Raw genomic sequence first — 21,522 nt, forward strand, 5'->3', positions numbered from 1 at the left:
CACCAACCATAGCGCATGCGCGTTACTCCCGCACAGCTCCTCCTAGACAACAATACCTCCCCTATCCCTCACTCCGCCCCCTCCTTATTCCTACGCACTCGTGACCATGCTTATTGATCAAACATTGCTGGACACGCCCTATGCCCCCACCTTCTTCCTTGTCAGTCACGCGAAGGATTCGGAGTGCGCAGGCGCGGTGGACAGTCCTCGTGCACGCACACGGCAGTCTGGTCTGTTTCGACTTCCCGCCACTGGTCGCGCGCCTCACCGGAGCGAGAGTGAGGGAGGCCAGGCGCGTGCGCGAGAGAAACCAGCAACCAAACCAACCCCTCCCCCCCCCTTCACCACATAATACCGGCGAGAGAGAGACCCCCGGCTCTCCAGAGACCACCTCCTTCCTCCGGTTATCTGGGCCGCGGCGCTCCCTGGAGGACTCTGTAGGCTGCTTGGTGGCGGATAGGCCGGGGAGACTCCGTGCAGCAGTGCAGGCCGCAGTCGCTTCCTGTCACCCGGGGCGGCAGAGGCCGGAGAACAGGGCGGAGTGACGGAAGAGCCGGGACGGAGGGGAGCGCGGCCTAGAGTTGTGCTGTTGTGGGGTAGGCCGCTGCTCATCCCCGGGGCGCAGGAGCGGAGGGGAGCCGAGGCCTCTACCCCCGGATCTATGGACGTGACAGGCCGGCGCTGATACCCATGTGAGCCCTGGAGCCGCCCGATGAAGAGGAGGACCCGGCCAGCCGTCAGCGTGTGAATTCGGGGCATCCCGCCCCCCTCAGAGACAATGACCTGGGGGTAAGGTGCAGGCCTCGGCGTCTCCATGGTAACCAGCGCACCCAGGAACTATGTGATGCCCATTGATCTCTATGGATGGTCTGCAGAACCCGGTGCCCTGAAATCCTGTGCCGGCTCCTAGGCTGCCCCTGGATCCTGTCATTTCATCTACCCCCTGGGACATGTGAGCTCTGGAGCCCTCCCCTCCCTAATAAACTGGATCATTGGAAGGACCCCTTGTTGTATGACTGAGGGGGGGAGGGTGCTTGGATCATCCCATTGATTTAGGAGGTTTGGGGATGAGAAGAACCAATTCTGGAGATCAGGAGCGTGTTTTTTTAATTTTCATGCACTAGTTTTATCTTCCTGTTCTGAGGAGATTGCCTTGGCTGGAGTCTGCACCCTGACCTTTAATTCTGCCTCCCTTCCGAATGGATATAGAAAAATACAAATCCTGTTTGCATTGATTTTCTGTATGCTGGAGCCCGCAGTATAAGGAGTCTGCAATGAACCCAGTGAATGCCACCACTCTGTACATCACAGCAAGCCGACTGGTGCTGAACTACGACTCTGGGGACCCGCAAGCTTCAGCTGAGATCTGCAAGATGTTGCCTTTCTTCAGACAGGCCTTGGCCTGTTGTGCTTGCGGTGAGCCTGGGGAGGGGGGGTGTTTTGGGACTATAGGATGGGTACTCTTGTAGGCTACATTCACACCTGTGTTTTGACCTGACAGCATGCACCTGCAAGAGCACCATTGAAAGCAATGGGAATCTGCTGGCTACCGAAGCAAATTGTGGCCACTCGCTTGGGATCAGTATGCAGAGATTACCTGCAGTTGATCAGCCCTGAATGTAGGCTGTCTAAATTCAGGGCTATTCATTCGCAGGTGATTGCCGCACTGGGATTACATGCGAGTGGCCACAATTAGCTGCAGGAACCATCTGCTTCCCATTGCTTTCAGTGGGACTGCCTTCCACAGCTAATCGCCAGGTACGTGCTGTTGGACCAAAATGCAGGTGTGAATGTAGCCTTAGGTTTAAAGAATTTCAGGTATGGTTATATGATACATAGTAAAATTGGTCCAAGCCGGGCCAATCTCACTCTGTATATACCTTGGGGTTGATTTACTAAAGGTAAATATACTGTGCACCGCAAGTACACTGCAAGTGCAGTTGCTTTAGATCCGAAAGAAAGCTCTGAAATAAGGCAAAGCTCTGCTCATTTCTTTCATCCGATCATGTCAGGAATGTGCAATTTATATCACCTGGTGCCGGGCAGGTAGTTTCCTTTTAACATTTAGCACTTTGCTAAAGTGCCAAACACCCCCCATGCCCCTATCGCGCCCCCCCATACCCCAGGCTTCGCATGCCCATCTGTGGGCCTGGGACTGGTGTAGAAGGGTGCCAGCTGGTATGATGTCACTTCCTGGTCCCCGTTGACCGTTATCCTGGCTATGAAAAGCTGTGAAAGATTGTAGTGCAGTGTGATGTGCACTGCATTACATTCAATGGAGCACAGGGGAGGCATGAAGGGTCTTTTAGACCCTGGGTGTCTCAAAGAGGACCTGTCACAAAAAAATCATCACATAAGGGACTTTTTGTCCCCTATGTGATGGGGGGGGGGGGAGTTAAGTAAATGTAACATGCTCCTGCAGCAGCTCGGCTATCCAAGCCCTCTGTGTGACAGTAGTACGGGGAGAGGTTCCTTGCACCTGGTTGTTACTTTTTGAAAATCAACTGGTAGTTTGACAAGTACCAACATCATTTGTGGCTGTTGGCTTGTAGTTCTCAATGAACTACCACGGTGCTGTTCAGCACCGTGGTAGTTCTCAATGAACTTGCTGTTAGTGTGAAATTGCTTGCTTGTATGAGGTCTGGACAGACAGTTCACACTGACAGTCTGCGGGAGTCCTGCATTACACCCATGATCTGCTGATTGCTGGTGCAATTTTTTCTAGGCTCCTAAAAAAAAAAAATGAAATTACCTTTTAAAAAAATGTGCAATTTATCCTTTAACAGAGTGGACACAGGAGTATGATTTGGCTGCTCGGCATGCGCTTGTACTGAGCACCCAAGTACTTTTGTGTGCGAGGGTAACCTGAAGGAATAATTTTTTTCTTTCTCATTGGGGCCAGCACCTCATTTACTCGCTCAGCAGATACGCTTGTAAGTGTTAAGAGAGCCCGATACTCCCCTTCCTTGAGTACCCAGTCTGTGCTTGTCACACTGCAAGGTCTCTTCGCTCCCTGCTAGTTCCCGGGTGCAGTGCTGGAGACAGGCTGGGAGATAAGGAGGTAAACGGCGCAATGTTAAAAATATTAAAAGTTTAAGTTGCCATAAAGCTCACTTTGTTTTTGAAAGCCCCAGATATTCTTAATAGCACTGTATTTAAATACGGCTTTGGTTGAAAAAAAAAAATCAGGACAAGTAGTTTGGGTCCCCGATTTAGTCCCTTGGACAAGTAGTTTATTCAAAATTATCCACACCTCCAGCATGTGCAAGCAAAAATACAATTTTTTTTTTTCTTCTCCTTGCGTGTTCCCCTCAGATCTAGAGCAACTGCACTTTCAGTGCACAGCTTTTTTGCCTTTAGTAAATCAATCCCACACCTACTGATGCCCCTGGAAGCTGGAAATCACTGAAGTAGAGACCACTACTCCAGCGATCTCCATTTGCTTCCGGGTCCCGCACCAAGTGGCTGCACTCCATACTGAACACAGGTTCTGTGATTGGATAAGGCAGAGCAGTAGTGTCATACTTTCCACCTCGTCCAATCAGAGAATGCTTTGTATACAGAAAATTCAAAGGAGTCTTTGAGTGGCACCTGTGCTGAGCAGTCAACTTCTTTGCTCACAAGGCATCAGGTCAGCCACTCGAAACAGGACCTGGAAGCAATTGGAGATTGGAATAGCAGTGTCTACTTATGTGCTTTCCAGCTTTCATGAGCATTTGCCAGGTATGGTATGAACAGAGTTACATGGGGCCAAGCTGGACCAGTGTAGACATAGGAAAATATACCATGTCTGGAATCCATCTTTAATTAAATGCCCTGCTAATTATTTATTATTATTATACAGTATTTCTAAAGCGCCAATAGTTCACTCAGCGCTGTACATTACAAAGGGGGACAGAACAATACCAATACAATGCAAAACATGAGGGGATTGAGGGCCCTGCTCTTTCGAGTTTACAATCTAGGAGGGAGGGGATAGTGGTACAGGAGGAGATAGCTGTGGGGGATGGAGTGGTAGGAAGAATGGAGGAGGTCGGCAGGTTAGCAGGGGGTGGGGTAGGCTTCCCTGAAGAGATGGGTTTTCAGGGTGCGCCTAAAGGAGAGGAGAGTAGGTGATAATCTGATGGGTTGGGGCAGGGAGTTCCAGAGGATGGGTGACACCCTGGAGAAGTCCTGGAGGCGGGCAAGGGAGGAGGAGACCAGGGAACTAAACAGAAGGAGGTCTTGTGAGGAGCGGAGTGTGCGTGCTGGGTGGTACTTGCTAATACTTTAGATCATTATGGGTGACTGGATCGGAGGGGAATTTTATTAAAACTGGAGAAGCTGTACATGGCATCCATCTGCTTTGAAAATGAAAGCTAGAAGCGGATTGGCTGCAATGCACAGCTGCTTCAGTTTTGATGAATTCCCCTCAATGTATCTGCTGCAGGGCTGACTATGTTTTCATTTTTAAACCTTGCGCCTAGTTGTCGAGCAACATCCAGGTTTATGTATACCCATAATCTTCATGACACAGAGTATGTCCTTTCACTTTTCTTTTCTGACACTTAAGGCATAGTTGTTTGCTTATTACAGGTATTGCATATTACAGGTATTGCATGTAGCTCCAGCAGTGTGCAAAGCACTTTACATATATATTCATATCAGTCCCTGCTCTCAAATTACAGTCTAAGGTCCCTGTCTTACTTATATGTGTGTGTGTGTATGTATGTGTGTATATATATATATATATATATATATATATATATATATATATATATATATATATATATATATATCTATATCTGGAGGAGACCCATGCAAACTTCATGCAGGGTGGTGTTCTGGTTGGAAATTGATTTTGTGCTGCATGGCAGAAATGCTAATCACTAAGCCATTGTGTGTTTAGATTTAAAGTAGACCTTTACTCAAGATACTTTACATCATCACAACTACAGTATTCCCACCCCACTGGATACTGGATACTTGACTATTATTTAACACTCCAGCTTGCCCCCTGCCTCCATTCATGCCTAGACAAGAATGATATGTATACATTGCTCCTGAATCCTTCTACGATATGCATGTCAAATATCCCAGGTAATATGGGCATTTGGAGGGTGGCGAACCTGCACAAGGAGATGGGCAGACATGGTGGAACATCATTGGTGGGTGGTTCCAAGATCTAGTAAGAGACAGCTGGTTCAGAAAGGAAGAACCAGGGTGGATCACAACAGGACAGCGCTGGATTCTGTGGGAATACATTTATTGTAGAAAACCCCTGTGTAAACAGGAAGGGGGGATCTAAAAATATACACCTGGGAATTAACAAAGTTCCTTTTTAATGTTTAAAGGTCCATTATAGTAGAAAATATTGTCTTCTGTTAGTGACAGGGCTCGTTCACACCTTTTTGTGTCAGTTTTTCTGCATGCGTTTTGCAAGGGCACAAGGAAATCCATTGTTTTTTATATGCCCTGTTCACACCACAATGCTAGTATCAAGTGCAGATTTTTTCTCTGCAGGAATCTGCAAAATATATAAAACTCATTGAAATGTGCCTGAAAACTGATGTCTCTGCAAGTGAAATCTGCGCATCAGTTTCCATCAGCTTTTCTGCAGGTTTGGTGTGAACGAGGCCTAAAAGTGACAGTTTAGTGGCTGTTCACAGAACCCACACAGGAAATTGACCAGCTTTCCTTGCTGTATAAGCAATGGGAGGTGGTGCCTTGTTTTTTCTGTTGGTGCTGCTGTTCCTTTTTTTTTTGCTAACTTTATTGAAATGTTACAAAGTGACACTTCAAGTCTGTGCAACACAGCAGTGGTGTTTAGAGCTCCTGTGTGGTGTAGAAAAATGCTGATGTGCTGCAGATTTCTTGACCGCACTGTACCTGCTGTCTGTGTTCTTGGGTGAACAAGGCACATAGAAAACAATTGTTTTGTGTGTGTTTTGTGTAGATGGGTGTTTTGCTAGTGCGTAAAAATGCAGGTCTTTGCGCAAGTGTGAGCAAACCTTAAAGGTTTGAAACAAACTGTATAACACTAAAAGAAAAATGCTGTGACTGCTTAAAATTTGTTAGCTGATATAATTTCAACAGGGTGGCAACGCTACTGTGTGACTTCACAGCAGAATGGACAGTGTTGTCATCTCGTTACAGCAAGTGTAAAAATCACATCTACTGGCATTATCAGTATAAGGGATTCCGTAAAACAATAAATGCTGCTGAGAGACTGTATAGCATAGGCCATTTTTATTCCTGCCCCTGGTTCCACTTTAAAATTGATTTTTTTCTTTTCCAGTATGAGGCTAAAGATTGAAAAATCTGTCTTTCAAGATGCAATATCGTGATTATAGAAGGGATTACAGCTGACCTGATTTTTTTTTTTTTTGCAGATTATTTTTTCCTGCATTAATAAAATATGGTCACAGATGAGGCTCACAAATAATTTTTCCCAATTATACACATTTTGTTGTTTTTCTTTTGCATGTCAGTCTGAACGCTTATAAAAACACCTTTTTTTTTCTGATAGAAAAACACCTTTTTTTCTGTAAGATTCTTGAAGTTTATGTGAGGAAAAAAGTTTTCCATTGAATAGTTTTGTGTATTTAATATGTTCATACATGCATATAAATCTCTGGTCATTTCTAGTGCTTTAGATATAACCCAACCCTTTAGGTTTCCTCAGGACTGTAAAACCTTAACCTGTGTACCCTAGTAGTGGTCCCTGAGTTGGTTATCCATAGTCTTTAGTTTGATATCTGCTACAGTTTATATGGCGTTTCTAATAAAGTACTGCAGTAGTACAAATGGGAAAGAGAGCACCCAAAGGAGATGTATACAAACATCATTCATCCACTAATGCCAAATGCATTCTTTCACTTGCATGATATCAGCAAATGAGCGGTTTGCCGGTTGCAGCGGTTTATTTTGCTTCATTGTTGCTGTTCACACTGCTTCACTGAATAGGCCTCCGTATTCTGTAAGCAGTATTGCACCATACCTATGGGCAGGGTTTCAGATTAGTTTTCAGGTATTTTTAAGCTGAGTAGTCTGAAATGTTTTATATATATATATATATATATATATATATATATATATATACATTTTTATTTTTTTGTAGTAGTAATACATTAGACAATAAGGTAGTTATCCAGGCAGTTACTTCCTTTTTTTGCTGGTTTGAAACTTGCTGGTTGTTGAGATACTATTCCCTTTTTATTGCATAACTGGAGAGACACACTGTTTTCTTCAGTCATAGACTGTTGATGAGAGAATCACTAGGATGTAGTAGTATGTAGAGATAGTATTATACATCACTTCTATAAGTAATCGTCTTAATATGTGGTGCACTGTGCACTAAAATTGATGCTGCATAGCCATCAGTGTGTTGCTAAGCCAATGCAATATTTTTGCCTTGAATTGCCTAGTTATATTTCTCCTGAATGTATGAGTGTTTGCACTTTTTTCCCCACTATGTCACATTCTAACACATCTAACAAATTGAACTGATTTAATTTTTTTTTTTTTTTTGCAACAGCAGCTACACCTACACTTGGTTGTCATTGCTGTTTCAAAAGCCTCCTGTCATGGGATCTGTAGTGAGAGAGAAACAGCACCTACTATTGATTACTTCATTTTATAAAATGCTAATTGCCTGGTTATCTCTGGTTTCTGTACTTTCACTGGCCCAGAACAAGCATGCAATAAGTAAAACCAAAGTGACAGTGGTTCAAAATCTAAAATGTTTTTATCTTAATGCATTCCTTTAAGGTGAAAATCGTATTGCTACTTGCCGTAGTGTTGGAGCTGTTATAGCTGCGAAGGGTGGGCCAACTCAATACTGAGCCCTACGGAATAAGACTGGGATGCCATTACAGTTCATGTGTGTGTAAAGGCAGGCGCCCCTATACTTTTGTCAATATAGTGTGTGTGTGTGTGTGTGTGTGTGTGTGTGTATGTATATATATATATTATATTACACACACAGTGGGGAAAATAATTATTTTATCCCCTGCAGAGTTTACCCACTTACAAAGAAATTAAGGGTCTATAATTTTTATCATAGGTATATTTTAAATAAGACAGACTATAAACCAAAAATCCAGAAAAAAACACGTGATCCAATTGTTTTAAAGTGAGTTGCAGTTCAGTCAATAACAGGAAGTATGATCTCTTACCGACCAACAATAATTCTGGCACCCACAGACTGGCTATGTGGTACACAGATTAGTCCTATCATTTTAAGAAGGTGCTCCTAATGACAACTAGTTATATGTATAAATGTCCACAAAATCTTTCTGCCATTCAAACCTCACCACCATGGGCAAGACCAAAGAGCTGTCAAAGGACATCAGGGACAAGTGTGTAGACCTGCACAAGGCTGGAATGGGCTACAAGACCATCAGCAAGAAGTTTGGTGAGACTTAACTGTTGGAGCGATTATTTGCAATTGGAAGAAATACAAATTAACCATTAATCGCCCTTGGTCTGGAACTTCATGCAAAAATTCATGGGGTAAGGATGATCGTAAGAAAAGTGAGGGATCAGCCCAGAACTACACAGGAGGAGCTTGTGAATGATCTCAAGGCAGTTGGGACCACAGTCACCAAACAATCTATTGGTAACACAATACGCCGCCATGGATTGAAATCCTGCAGCACCTGCAAGGTCCCCCTCCTCAAGAAGGCACATGAACAGGCCCATCTGATGTTTGCCAATGAACATCTAAATGATTCAGGGAAGGATTGGGAGAAAGTGCTGTGGTCAGATGAGACCAAAATTTAGCTCTTTGGCATTAACTCGACTCACCGTGTTTAAAGGAATAAAAATGCTGACTGACCCCAAGAACACCATCCCTACAGTCGGGCACGGAGGTGGAGACATTATGCTTTGAGGATGTTTCTCTGCTAATAGTACAGGCCAACTTTGCTGCATTGAGGGGGTCAATGGACGGAGCCATGTATTGTAAAATCTTGGATGAAAACCTTCTTTCCACTGAAGATGGGTGGTGGATGGGTCTTCCAGCATGACAATGACCCAAAACATACCGCCAAAGCAACAAAGGAGTGGCTCAAGAAGAAGCACATTAAGGTCATGGAGTGGCCTAGCCAGTCTCCAGACCTTAATCCTATATACAATTTATAGAGGGAGCTGAAACTTCAAGTTGCCAAGTGACAGCCAAGAAACCTTAAGGATTTGAAGACGATCTGTAAAGAAGAGTGGACCAAAATCTCTCCTGAGATGTGTGCAAACCTGGTAACTAAATACAAGAAATGTCTTACCTCTATGCTTGCCAACAAGGTTTATAGATCCTTTATTTCTTTGTAAGTGGGCAAACTTTCAAAATTTGCAGGGGATCAAATAATTATTTGTGTGTTTATGTATATATATTTTTTTGTTGCCTCCTGTTTCTACAGTATTGTATGCATCAGGTGTTTTATTGTACAATCCTAACAGCTCGTTCTGCATTTGTTGCGTTTCCTGTGTTGCTGTACAACAGCTAGTGGGAGTGGCTGTTTCTGATCCAGGACTGCAGAGAGCTGGGTCAGTGCTGTTGACTTGATACACTAGTCAGTTCACAGACACAACAATGAGTGTGCAGTCATCCATACGCTTACAAAGCCTGTGGATAAACTCTGCTAATGGCTGAATGAACTATGGGGAGAAAGTGATGGAATTATTAGCACTTTAAAAATGTTTTCCAGCATTGATGTATTCCATTGTTGTTCAGTGCTGATTTTAAGAAAAGCTGTTGTTTATCTATTTCATCTGGTGAAAAATGTAAGCTTGTATTACAGCTGTACATTTAATTTTCTTTAAAATCTTGGATATCAACATTTATCAAGGGTACAGACTTGTGGCATGTTCTTCCCACTATGTCCATTTGTCTTCATAATGTTTGATAGTTGTACTATGTTTCCAGGGGATCCAGTTTACTGCCCCTGTATCTCTGGGTTTATTGACCTGTCAAAGCCCTTATGATGGGAGCTTACTTTGTACACTCAAGTCCCCATTTTGCATTACAGACTGTGCAGAACATACGTACTGTAATCCACTGATCTTGTTACTAAGGCCTAGTGTATTCTGGGAAATGGCTTTTTTGCTTCTGAAATTGTATTGCATATACACTCAGACTGACTTTAACCACTTGCCCTCTTGAGGATTTACCCCCCTTCCTGACCAGGCCATTTTTTGTGTTATGGTGCTGCGTTACTTTAACTGACAATTACGCAGTCATGCAACGCTGCACCCAAATTAAAATTACATTCTTTTTTTTCCCTACGAATTGAGCTTTCTTTTGGTGGTATTTGATCGGTTGTGCGTGGGTTTTTTTTTTTTTTTTATAGACTATAAAAAAAAAATATTTCAATTTTGAGAAAAAAAACAATATTTTTGACTTTTTGCTATTAAACATGTCCAGTAAAAAAAATGGAAAAAATCTAATTTGTCAAATTTACAGTAAAATGTATTCTGCTACATGTGTTTGCTAAAAAAAAAAAAAAAACCCAATACGTGTAAATTGGTTTACGTGAAAGTTAGTGTTTACAAATGGCGGTATATATAATGGAATTTTTTTATTTTTGGTGGCAATCAGAGACTTATAGCGGGACTGCGGCAGACATTCTGACACCGGGGGGAACTGACTTGGTGTCACTGACATACCCGGTGACACCAATATAGTGATCAGTGCTAAAAAAAAAAAAAAAGCACTGTTGCTGGAATAATGGCACTGGGCAGGAAGGCGTTAACATGAAGGACGATCAAAGGGTTAACTGTGTGCAGGGAGTATTTTACTAGGGGGCCGTGGCAGTGTGCCTGAGCTGACAGGGGGGAGGACTTTTAGTAAACAAACAGTCCTCGTCCCTGCCAGAGATCTTTGGAAATCTCCGGGCGCCAGCGAGTAATTACTGGCTGGGACCCGGTGATTGATGGCTGCAAATGGCGGCACAGGTAGGGTGCGTGCGTGGCTTGTGCGCGCGCGCTCTACCCTTAAATTCAAAATCACATATATACACGTGATTTTTTGCACCTGTGTCACCCTGTAGCAGTATTTCTGCTATAGGGCGGACGGAAAGCGGTTAAAAAAATGTCAAATGTTCATATACACAAACCCTGCAGGATTTATATTTTCCATATATTAGCACCTTTTTAATTAGCAAAATTACGCAGGGACACAGAAGTCTGCTCTGCAGGTTAGAATGTTTTTTTCTCAGCTTCAGTGTTTGACAATACATTTTATACATTATTGGTAAAAAAATTGTAATAAATTGTAATGAACCTTTTGGAATCTTGTGTTTCCTATTTTGCCAAAGCTCAGTAACATTAACACCTGAAAAATATCTAATTATACATTTTTTTTATTCTAGGAAATTTGCTTGAAGATCCTATAGCTCCAATCAATTCTACTTGCCAGCATTATGTTTGCAAGCAGTGCAAAGGAAAAAAGATGATGATGAAGCCCTCCTGCAGCTGGTGTAAGGACTATGATCAGTTTGAGGAGAACAAGCAGTTGGGCATCCTGGTGAGCTGCTATAAAAAACTATGTGAGTATATCACTCATACTCCTCTGGCACAAGACTTATTAAATACTTTGGAGTGCTCCGCCGACATCTCTGCATTTCTTCCTGAAGAACCTGTGGAAGAACCTGCACCTGAAGAAGACCATGCTAACCCCTCAGAACCACCTTCACCACTGTGTCCTTCTCATTCCCCCTTACCTTCCAATTCAGAACTGATTATAGAGACTGAAGCCAATGTCTGTCACATCACTCAAGATACACCAGAACTAGAGACAAAGTGCTCAATTACTAATGGTTTACCAAACTGCAATGGATTATCTGAAACTGAACTTGCTGTAAATATTCCCTCTCCTGAGAGTCCTAGCCCCATTGACCTTTGTTGCACAGCTGTTGATATTAAAACAGAAGATTTATCAGGAAGCTTGGAGACTGTCTGTGACCCAGTTTCTACTAGTGAGCTTTGTGCTGCTGGACTTGATATATGTAGTTATAATGATGACCTGAAAAGTGGTGACCCATTGTTACTTAGCGTCGAGGAAGTTCTTCAGAGCTTAGAGACAGTTTCCAGTGCAGAGGTTACTGACTGTGACCTACAGCATGGTCTGGACACTTCGGTATCAAATGGCACTTTCCTGGATATCTGTCCTCAGCCTCTCACACACACTGTTTTATTGTCTGACAGTCATGTTCCATCACATGGCGTGTCTTGTACAGCTGCAACCCTAAAAATGGTGAAAACAAACCGTAAGCGTTCACGCTCAGAAAGCGACAGCGAAAAGGTTCTGCCACTTCCAATCTCCAGCATCATACTTGGACCAGCGTTGGGTACCCCGACTCCTTTTCTACTGACTCGGGAAAACAGGAACTTTTTGCAGCCCATAGTCACTGTCCCAAATGGGGGTAGCTCATCTAAAATCAGCAAGACCATTCTTCTTTCAAATAAAACCATAAAGAAGAACCCAGAGCACATGCATAAGAAAACGCATCCAAAAACCAAACCCCCGTTACTAAAAACAAAAGACAAGGTTAAGGAGAAGATCCCCAGCAATAATTTGATTCCTGGGAGCCCAACAAAAACTGTGTATAAGAAACCGCCAGAGAAGAAAGGTTGTAAATGTGGACGTGCTACTCAAAATCCAAGTGTTCTAACATGCCGAGGCCAGCGCTGTCCTTGCTACTCAAATCGCAAGGCTTGTCTTGACTGTATTTGCCGTGGCTGCCAAAACTCTTACATGGCAAACGGAGAGAAGAAGTTAGAGGCGTTTGCAGTGCCAGAGAAGGCTTTAGAGCAGACCCGGCTTACTTTGGGCATTAATGTGACAAGCATTGCAGTGCGGAATGCCAGCACAAGCGCAAGTGTCATTAATGTTGCGGGATCTCCCGTAGCAACATTTTTAGCTGCCAGTCCTCATGATGACAAAAGCTTAGATGAAGCTATAGACTTGAGATTTGACTGTTAATTGTGCTAGCTGTTCTCTGGCTTTTGGAGAGCAGGAGAATGGTTGTAGTTTTTATGGCAGCTATGGTTCTGTTTGGTTAACTTGCCGGAGCTTCTGCATATAGATCACTTGTATCAAGTGTGTTCATTGCTAAGTTATGTGTTAATGTGTTTTGGGCTGGGTAGGGTGGGTGGGAGGCACTGGGATGGCACGAGGGGAACTTTGGTTGTAAGAGAATTTGTAACCCTTAAGTCTGTCAGTTTTCTTGACTTCATTGCAAGGGTTAGTGATATGATTTCAAATTTATGATGCACCTGATTTATACAAAATGATCTTTGGCAAGAAAAAACAACCACACACCAACCTCTTGTATCCTGTCATACATTGTTTTATCTGTTGTCCGATATATTTGTGAGGGTGACCCCCCGCCCCTTAATCTTCTTACTTATTACATTCTATAGAAATCAAAATGCAAATTCCATGTCATTTTTGTTAGAAGAACCTCTTACAGTGCACATTTCAAATTCAGATAAACCAATAGGGTAATGTTTAATTGCTTTGTTGCCTGACCTTAACCTGTTGCTGGCTGATTGTTTGCAGCAAGGTGACTTCAGTTTGCTGCAGATCTACCAGCAAGAAGGTGTAATGTTGGGCTACTAGAGTGATTAAAAAGTTCCCGTGTTTAGGTTCTACCTGACATTTTTTTTTTTTTTCCATTTCTTTTTCTTTTTTTTCTTTTTTTTGTCTTCGGTGTTACGTCCAGTCTGTTAAAACCATTTTTGTAATATACCTGCAGCATTCCAAAGAAAAAAGCATGCTAAAGCCTATTTTATTTTACACCACTTCAGCTTATGTATATCTGTTCATTTTTTTGTGTTTTTGAGGTTTACAGAGTGATTGTGACTTGTGGAGAAAGTCCCCCAGGTGTGTATTAAATTTAAAGAGCTACATTTCTAAGAAAGCATTAGCTGCCTTTGATTTGAACAGCTTTTGCTAACTTTACTATTCAGTACATTTCCCACACATCTTTATTTACTATAATGGAATGTGTATTTTTAACAGAAGATCTAAAGGTGGGGGGGCTCTTAAGCTTTTCTCTTCCAGTTGTGGGTGCCAAGTTGCTCTTCCAATGGCAGCTACCACACCTCTAAACAAGCATGGCATTGGAGGCTGGCATCTCTTGGCTCCTTACATTAACTAGCAGGTGAGTGGTTTGTTGATGCCAATTCACCAGAGCACTGCAAACAACGGTGGACTCTATCGACTCTGGATGTATCAGCAGAAATCTTGGTTCCCCACTCATTTATCTGACAATTGAAGATCCATGTTTATGATTTGGAGTTTGGCTCGAGACAGACCTTCCAGTGTTGCTTAAAAGAAAATAAGTATTAATTGAAGGTTATACATTTGTCCATTCATTTTATTATTTTTACAGTAAGATTTTTATTTTGTGAAGCCCTTGGATTGGTTAACAAAAGGAATAGACTGTTTACTTAGCAAAGTGTTCGCTGAGCCTAATAGATACGATGAAGCTGTGTTCACTTCAATCAACCGATCGTGTGCTAGCAAAAATCTTAGCATATCCCTTTCTCCATTTCTTTCACAGAAGATTGGGTATTCAAAGTGAATGTTCACCTTTATCACAGTCATACACGTCACAAATTGAACAACATCTTTAGTAAAAAAACAAACCCTTCTTTTCTCCACACACTTGAGTAGTGAAGCAGAATGTTCAGTGTCTAAGCTCATGATTCACCTGCAGCATGACTCCCAGCCTCAGCGCCCGGCTGCATAGGCCATAAAATGTCTACATTGAAGTCCATCTTCAAAAATGTATGAAACTGAACTAGAGCCATGCTTTAGTCAGGGGTTTAAAACGTTTAATCAGCATATTCTAAAAATGTTCAGTTTGTGCTTTTACAAATAGAAAATAAAAGCTAGTGTAAGAAAAGTGTGGAGGATAACATGGTACAGAAGAACAAAGTATTTGCTTTGGTCATGTCTTCATCACTGAAGGAAATAAACTGTTGCAATACACTTAAAAAGGAGGGGGGGGGGGGGTAATTGGTGGTTCATTGTTATGTTTATTATAAGACCATAGATGAGGTTTTGTCAGGAAAGTTAAGGTGGGTCAAAGATACCTCAAGTAAATAGAATAATGCTTATGAATTAATTTCCTTCAAAATGAATGGCAACTCAACATGCAATACACCTTACTACAAGGCAGATGTGTAGATGGGTTCTTACTGTATGTAATACCTAGGTGGCTGTTGCTGAAACTTGCAGCTTGCTTGGCTGTTGGAATCATGCTTTAAAGAGACATTTAGGGCAAAGTGATGTTGTCCAGGCAGATGTACTTATCCAACCATGTTCCAGAGTTCTGCAGGGAGATTATGTCATGGTGTAAGGGTTTGGGCTTGAAGATTGATCGTCACATGCTCCTCCTTACTCAGAAACCCTTTGGCAAAGGCTCCAGCAGTGTAGGGTAGAGATGTGTGAACATTGCTGTCTACATTTACTTACATAGGGTGTTGGGCTGTGGCTGAGCACTGTATCTCCCTAAATGGACAAAGTGACAGTGTCTCTGTTAGGCTACGTTCACACTAGCCTTGTTAGCAAGCGGCAGACAGGCATTTGGGAAGCGTTTTTACAGTTTCCCAAACGCCTGGGAAAATCCTGCACATTGCAGCACACGGTGCTGTTCAAACGAGAGCGTTGGCATTGTGTTGCGGCAAAACGGACGCCTCTGGTCCGAGTCAGGAGGAGTTGAAGCCTCCTATTCAAGTCTATGGTGCTGCTCCACAAGCACCCGGCGCTTTGCGGTGCGGTTGCAACACGGTTGTGTGGCGTTTGCGGAGCATTAACACCATTCAAACTTCATTATAGGCATTTGTGGGGTCTTTTTAACACTTGACAAACGTCAGCAACCGCCGGCAAACCGCACATGCCACATTTGCGGAGCGTTAAAAACGCTCCGCAAACGCTGGACCAACGCTTGTCAAACGCTATAGGGGCGTTTGGCAAGAGTTGGAAAAACAGTCAAGTGTGAACGAGCCCTAACTGACCCAGAACAATATGCAGACCTGTCTTTACTTGCTGCTCGCTTTCTTCCACAGTGATCCAAAGTATTGAATTGAGACACTTACAAGAAATTGTTAGGTAGCCTTTGATTTTCTCTCCATACAGGCTTGATTTTTAACAATGTTATCCTGCTCTATCCCAGAATAAACTGCTAACTTAAAAGTGAAACTTTTGATTTGGTGAGAGGACAAAACCAGTCCTGATCAAGTCGGCTTCAAACTTTGCAGAAATGTTAGTAAACTTGAACCTTATCTGCACCTATGCTGCAGTGATTGAGATATGATGAGTGTTGTGTGCTCTTGCTCAGATCTTTTAGAATTGAGTGGTAAATGGGTTTTTGCCTTACCTGTAATCTCCTGATCAGTCCAAATGTTGTAACACTCTGGACTAAGGACAGACATGCCAAGTGAGATGGGCTACTTATCATTTTTACATCAGATTCTCTACAGGCTCAGGAGATGCAGTCACCCAATTTACATAAGCAGGAGAAGAGAGGATTCTTGGAAACATTGTTTACAAACTGAAGGTGCTGTCTTCATTGCAAGAATTTCTATACCTGCATTAACAAATCATTGTGTTATTATGCAGTCTACCCAAGAGTTTGTATCCATTGTAATCTGGAGATTTTAAGTTAACCTTCAGAATTGATACATTTCTGATTCAAGCTGTTGTGGGCTGCTTTCACCTTGATCCGTTTTTGACAAAAGTGGAAGAAAAATGCTTGACCATTTAAATCCTTTGGAGCTCTTCACAGCAGTGAGGCACAGGAAAGCTGTGTTTTTAAAAGTCTTGCTTGCTGCATTTTTTGGCACATGTTTATGCAGTTAAAAAAACTGCACCAAAAATATACTCGCCCCCCCCACATCGAAGTGAATGGAAAACATATCAAATACACAAAAAACACACCTATGGCTACATTTTGAGTCACGTTCTGTTTCTCACAGGTTCACAATGCACTGGAAATGCAGCAAAACCCACGTGTTTTTACAGCATTTTTGCAACAGAGCAGTGTGAAAGCAGTCTAAAAGGATGGGTCATTTCTGCAGATAATCCTTTAATTGGAATCCTTCTAGATCCACCTTTTGGGTAAAATGAGGCTTACAGGAGGTCTGGGTGGAATTTTTTAATTTAAATCAAGTCCAGAGAGTCCACTTTCTCATTATTGTGAATGCAGTATTTTCGGCATTGTATGGTCGGTAGCTCAGGAAGCTTTCAATTGTGTTATTTCAGTGATGGACGATATCATGTAAAACTCAGGAGCTTTGATGGTCCAGTATAGGCATCAACTGTCACTGTTTGATGAGAGAGGCGTTTGCTGCTATCCACAGTAGTAGAGATTTTAGCCTTAACTTTGTGACATATTTGATACAGTAAAGCTAGACAGTGAAATATTTTTGTAAAAATATTCATTACCTAACATATTATGTCTGTATGGGCTTATGAATTATCCATTGTGCTCTAGAAATGTTCTTTTTGTAATGCCATTGGTCAGTCTTTATCTACAGTTCCCTGTGGAATGCTGTCAGACATTACAGATATTATAATGCTTTTTTACATTTCACGCATTTAATCATTCTTGATTCGGTACAGTGAAAACATCAATGAAAATGCCACGAGTAAGCAAAAAAAAAATACCCAAAATGGTAATCACCGTTTTACCAAAAGTTGGTTTTACATCCTTGATTTCTAATGTTGATGTGGCCAGAAAAGTGTATAATGGTTGTGTTCCCCGTAAGAGGAAAAAAAAAAGCAAACAGTAAGTTGTTGGGCACATTGGTTCTCTGCATTTTGGTATATGTCCAGCTGTGTGTTACATATTCACAAAGCATATATATTATGATAAAACCTATATTGGAGAAGTATATTTTAGTTGTAGTTTGGAGGAAGGCTTATTGTCATTTTGCAGATGGAAAGCAAAATTTGAAATGTGAGGGTTTATGGAGCCATTTGTTTGTGCCCGATTATGTCACTGCTAGTAGTATTGTCTCAGAATCTTCTCTCCATGTACTACAGAAGCAAGCAGTTTGGCTTTCTCTCCTGGTTCTGCCATCTACATCTATGTTACTACAGACATGGCCCTAACTGCTTATTTTATAAATGAAATTGTGTCCTAACGGTGAGAGTTAGGTGATTGTATAACTACATCTATTGCAGTACTTCATTATCATCATTAGTTCACATTTCCAGGTTACATTTAGTTATGTAATAGAAAGTTGAGTGTGGTTCCTTATGTCCATCAATGGTAACACCTGCTGTATCGAATGTAGTTCTTGTCTGCAGTACCGATCCATGAATTTTCCTCCAGATGTGGGTTTTGGTCAGGAAATTAGTTTTTTTTTTTTCTTTCTTGGAAGGGTTTTTTTTTTTTTTTTTTAAATCGGGTGACATGATGCCTGTAATGGTCCCTGTGGGTCTGCACCTTTTAGCTCTCTTGTAAATTCACACTTTTTCTCATGCTTATCAGTTTATCAAACATGTATTAGTCTAATGCTAGGTACACACGGGAGTTTTTTTTGGGCTGAATAAAAAAAACTAAAAAAAACAAACAGTTTGCCGTACTAAGTAAGCAATATTGGTGAGGTGAGCCCCCCACTGAGCTATTGTGTAGTGAAAGGGGGAACTCCCCTCCGCCAGAACACACTGATCAGGACTCTAGTCACTGGCTTATGGGCCGAATGTTGTCTGGTTTCTGTTGAACCGCTTATGTACTAGCCTTAAGGCTATCCATAGACACAAGTCAGTGATCTGAAGAAACTTTCAATTTTCAGAATATTATGCGAAAACTTGATCTGCACAGATGGCATTTTTTGCACATTTTTTGTGGGACAAACAATATTTTTGAATGCCTGTTTTTAGTACGATAAAACTCACACTACACATGGACACTTGTATTTCATGTACCTGGAGTTGTCAGTGGGATATTATTGGGCACTAATGCCTGTGTATTTCTTGAACACTTTTTTTTTTCCCCCCAGTAAAGATGATTTATGAATGATCATACCATAACATGTAAGATCATGCACAATTCTATCGAGCACCGTCTTATGTCTATGGGTAGTCTTACATTGTCTTTACCCTTTCCATTTGTGCAGTTTTTAAATTGACTTTTACTCACAATTATCTACGCCCCTTAATTTCAGCCATTTTTACAGCTTTCAGCAACAAAATCATTGAGATTAATTGGATATAGTTTTCATCTTGCACTATGGCTTGTTTTCTATAAATATCTACCTTGAGTATAAGAGTTTGTTGACTTAGTGCATTTCCACCTTGCAGTCAAAGTTGAGAAACCCTTACTTTATGTCTGTGTTCCTCCAATATGCAATTAGGGGATAGATTGAGGGACATTTGTTTTTTTTTTTTTTAAGTGTATGAAAGAGGAGCTCCATCAAAAAGGGGAAGTTTTGCTTTGAGGCCTCTTCTCCACCCCCCCCCCCCTCTTTACGAAATGGAACGTTTTGGATGGAGCTCCTCTTTATTACACTTAAAACAAAAAGTCCCTCAATCTGTCACTTAATTGCACATTGAACGCTATTCTGAACAATATAATCTGCCCATATGGTCCTATGCATAAAACTGTTCCAAAACATTTTTTGGAAGTTCTCCTCTCTTCCCTGCTATCTGCTGGGATATGTCACAGGTTCCCAGAGGACTGCAGGACCATTCACAATGTGCTGCATGGATCACGCATGTGCAGTGGGAACCCGGTTCTGAAGCTGCAAGCTGTCACAGCCTGGCATCCACCGCTGGGGACACAAGATCGATGGAAGGAACAGCTCGTGTGAACACATTTCTGGATCCTGGGACAGGTGAATGTCTGTTTATTAAAAGTCAGCAGCTACAGTTTTTGTAGCTGCTAACTTTTTTAATAAATAGATATTTTCCTCTTTAACATACAATGTACTTCAAAAGCCTTGCAACCTTTAAACCTTGTTTTAGGACAGGCAGTGTGCACATCTAGTTTACAACTAATAGTGTAATCTGCCAGCACAGAATAGACAGGGTTAATTATGGTATAAATAACTCCCAAGCCTCCTTAACATTACATAGAAAGGTAAAGCTTAGTAAGATGTTTCAGCAAGTAAAAAGATAAGGAGATGCTATGGGAACAAGTAATATAAAATAGGTGCTGGAGAGCTCTCACAAACTGGGCCTACTTGCTTTACATTGTATGGTAACTATACTGTCTCTCTCGATATTCTAAAGCGCTGTGCAGACTGTTGGCACCATATAAATCCTCCATAAAAATAATCACAAGTTGGCTGCAGTAGTGGAAATGCACTTTTAAAATAAAGCAAATAAAACCTTTGGTAGCAAATTACAAAGGTAACAACTGTTGAAATGATCCAAAACAAAATCATTACAGCTCCTCCCCATGGTTAAGATCAGATGAGCTTTACAAGCTTTCCCCCCCTTGATATTTTCTGTTACCCCTGACTTTCAGTTGACTGTGGGTTTCAATAAGTATTGTACTTGTGTCTAAATTGGATAGCATTCCCCTGCTGGAATGTAGTATAATGCTTGGTGCACTCATGCAGAGTGCCTCTCAGCAGCCATAGTTGTACTATATTCACAGTCATGTGCCAGTAGAACTGCTTTCTTTTTTGTTTTGTTTTTTTTTTCCACTATAGGCCAGATTTTTTTTTTTTTCCCCAATTTGGATTTCTGTAAGTTTTCCATTTTATTTAAGAGATTATCCACCAATTATAAGAGAACCTTTTAGTCTGATCCACACGTTCTTGGTCACAATCTTGTTTTTAATGTATCATGATGTTTGTGAATGTGTTGAGGTAGACTGCTATACATAATTTCTAATGTATATCTGTGCATAGGGCAGGTCAAGGCAAAAGCCATAGGAAGACGTAATGTACATGTCTGGTCTGTAATAAATACCCCACTCTACCCTTCCTATCATTTTTTTATTTTGTTTTTTTTTTCTTTTGTGAGAAGAGTTTAAACTATTTTTGATAATGCGTAAATGGTGGAAAATTAATACTTTAGTGTTTCTTGTCATTGTTTGCCAGCACCGGCACCTTTCTTTTTATTTTCTTTTTAATTATTAAATATGAGGTTCTGTGATGTCTTATTAAAACCAAATTGTATTTCGTTAATGTTTTGTGATGTGGTTTTCTGAGTTTCCCAGAAATTTCCTTCCTTTGTGGGCAGTGGACAATTACCCTCTCATGATTTGTCCAGAAGTGCTACAGTGCCTTGAAAAAAAATGTCATACCCCTTGAATGTTTTCACATTTTGTCATGTTACAACCAAAAACATAAATGTATTTTATTGGGATTTTATGTGATAGACCAACACAAAGTTGCACATAATTGTGAAGTGGAAGGAAAATTTATAAATTTTTTCCTAAATTTACAAATCTGAAAAGTGTGGCGTTCATTTGTATTCAGCCCCCCTGAGTCAATACTTTATAGAATCACCTTTTCGCTGCAATTACAGCTGCAAGTCTTTTTGGGGATGTCTCTACCAGCTTTGTACATCTAGAGAGT

General features: G+C 41.4%; 1 protein-coding gene across 1 annotated transcript; it reads left to right on the plus strand.

The window, feature by feature from the left end:
- Positions 1-200: 200 nt before the first annotated feature.
- On the plus strand, positions 201-21,129 carry MSL2 (MSL complex subunit 2). Its single transcript, XM_089671952.1, has 2 exons — positions 201-1,416; positions 11,346-21,129. The coding sequence occupies exons 1-2, from the start codon at positions 1,275-1,277 to the stop codon at positions 12,956-12,958; spliced, it is 1,755 nt and encodes a 584-aa protein (XP_089528078.1). The 5' UTR covers positions 201-1,274; the 3' UTR covers positions 12,959-21,129.
- Positions 21,130-21,522: the final 393 nt, after the last annotated feature.

This window comes from Staurois parvus, unplaced genomic scaffold (assembly GCF_062004578.1).
Source record: "Staurois parvus isolate SC_StPar_1 unplaced genomic scaffold, SC_StPar_1.0 ptg000116l, whole genome shotgun sequence".
Taxonomy (NCBI): Eukaryota; Metazoa; Chordata; class Amphibia; order Anura; family Ranidae; genus Staurois; species Staurois parvus.

Coding starts and splice junctions, on each gene's coding strand:
- MSL2 (XM_089671952.1), top strand. CDS start 1,275: ATGAACCCAGTGAATGCCACCACTCTGTACATCACAGCAAGCCGACTG. Junction 1,417..11,345: donor CTTGGCCTGTTGTGCTTGCG/GTGAGCCTGGGG, acceptor TTTTTATTCTAG/GAAATTTGCTTGAAGATCCT.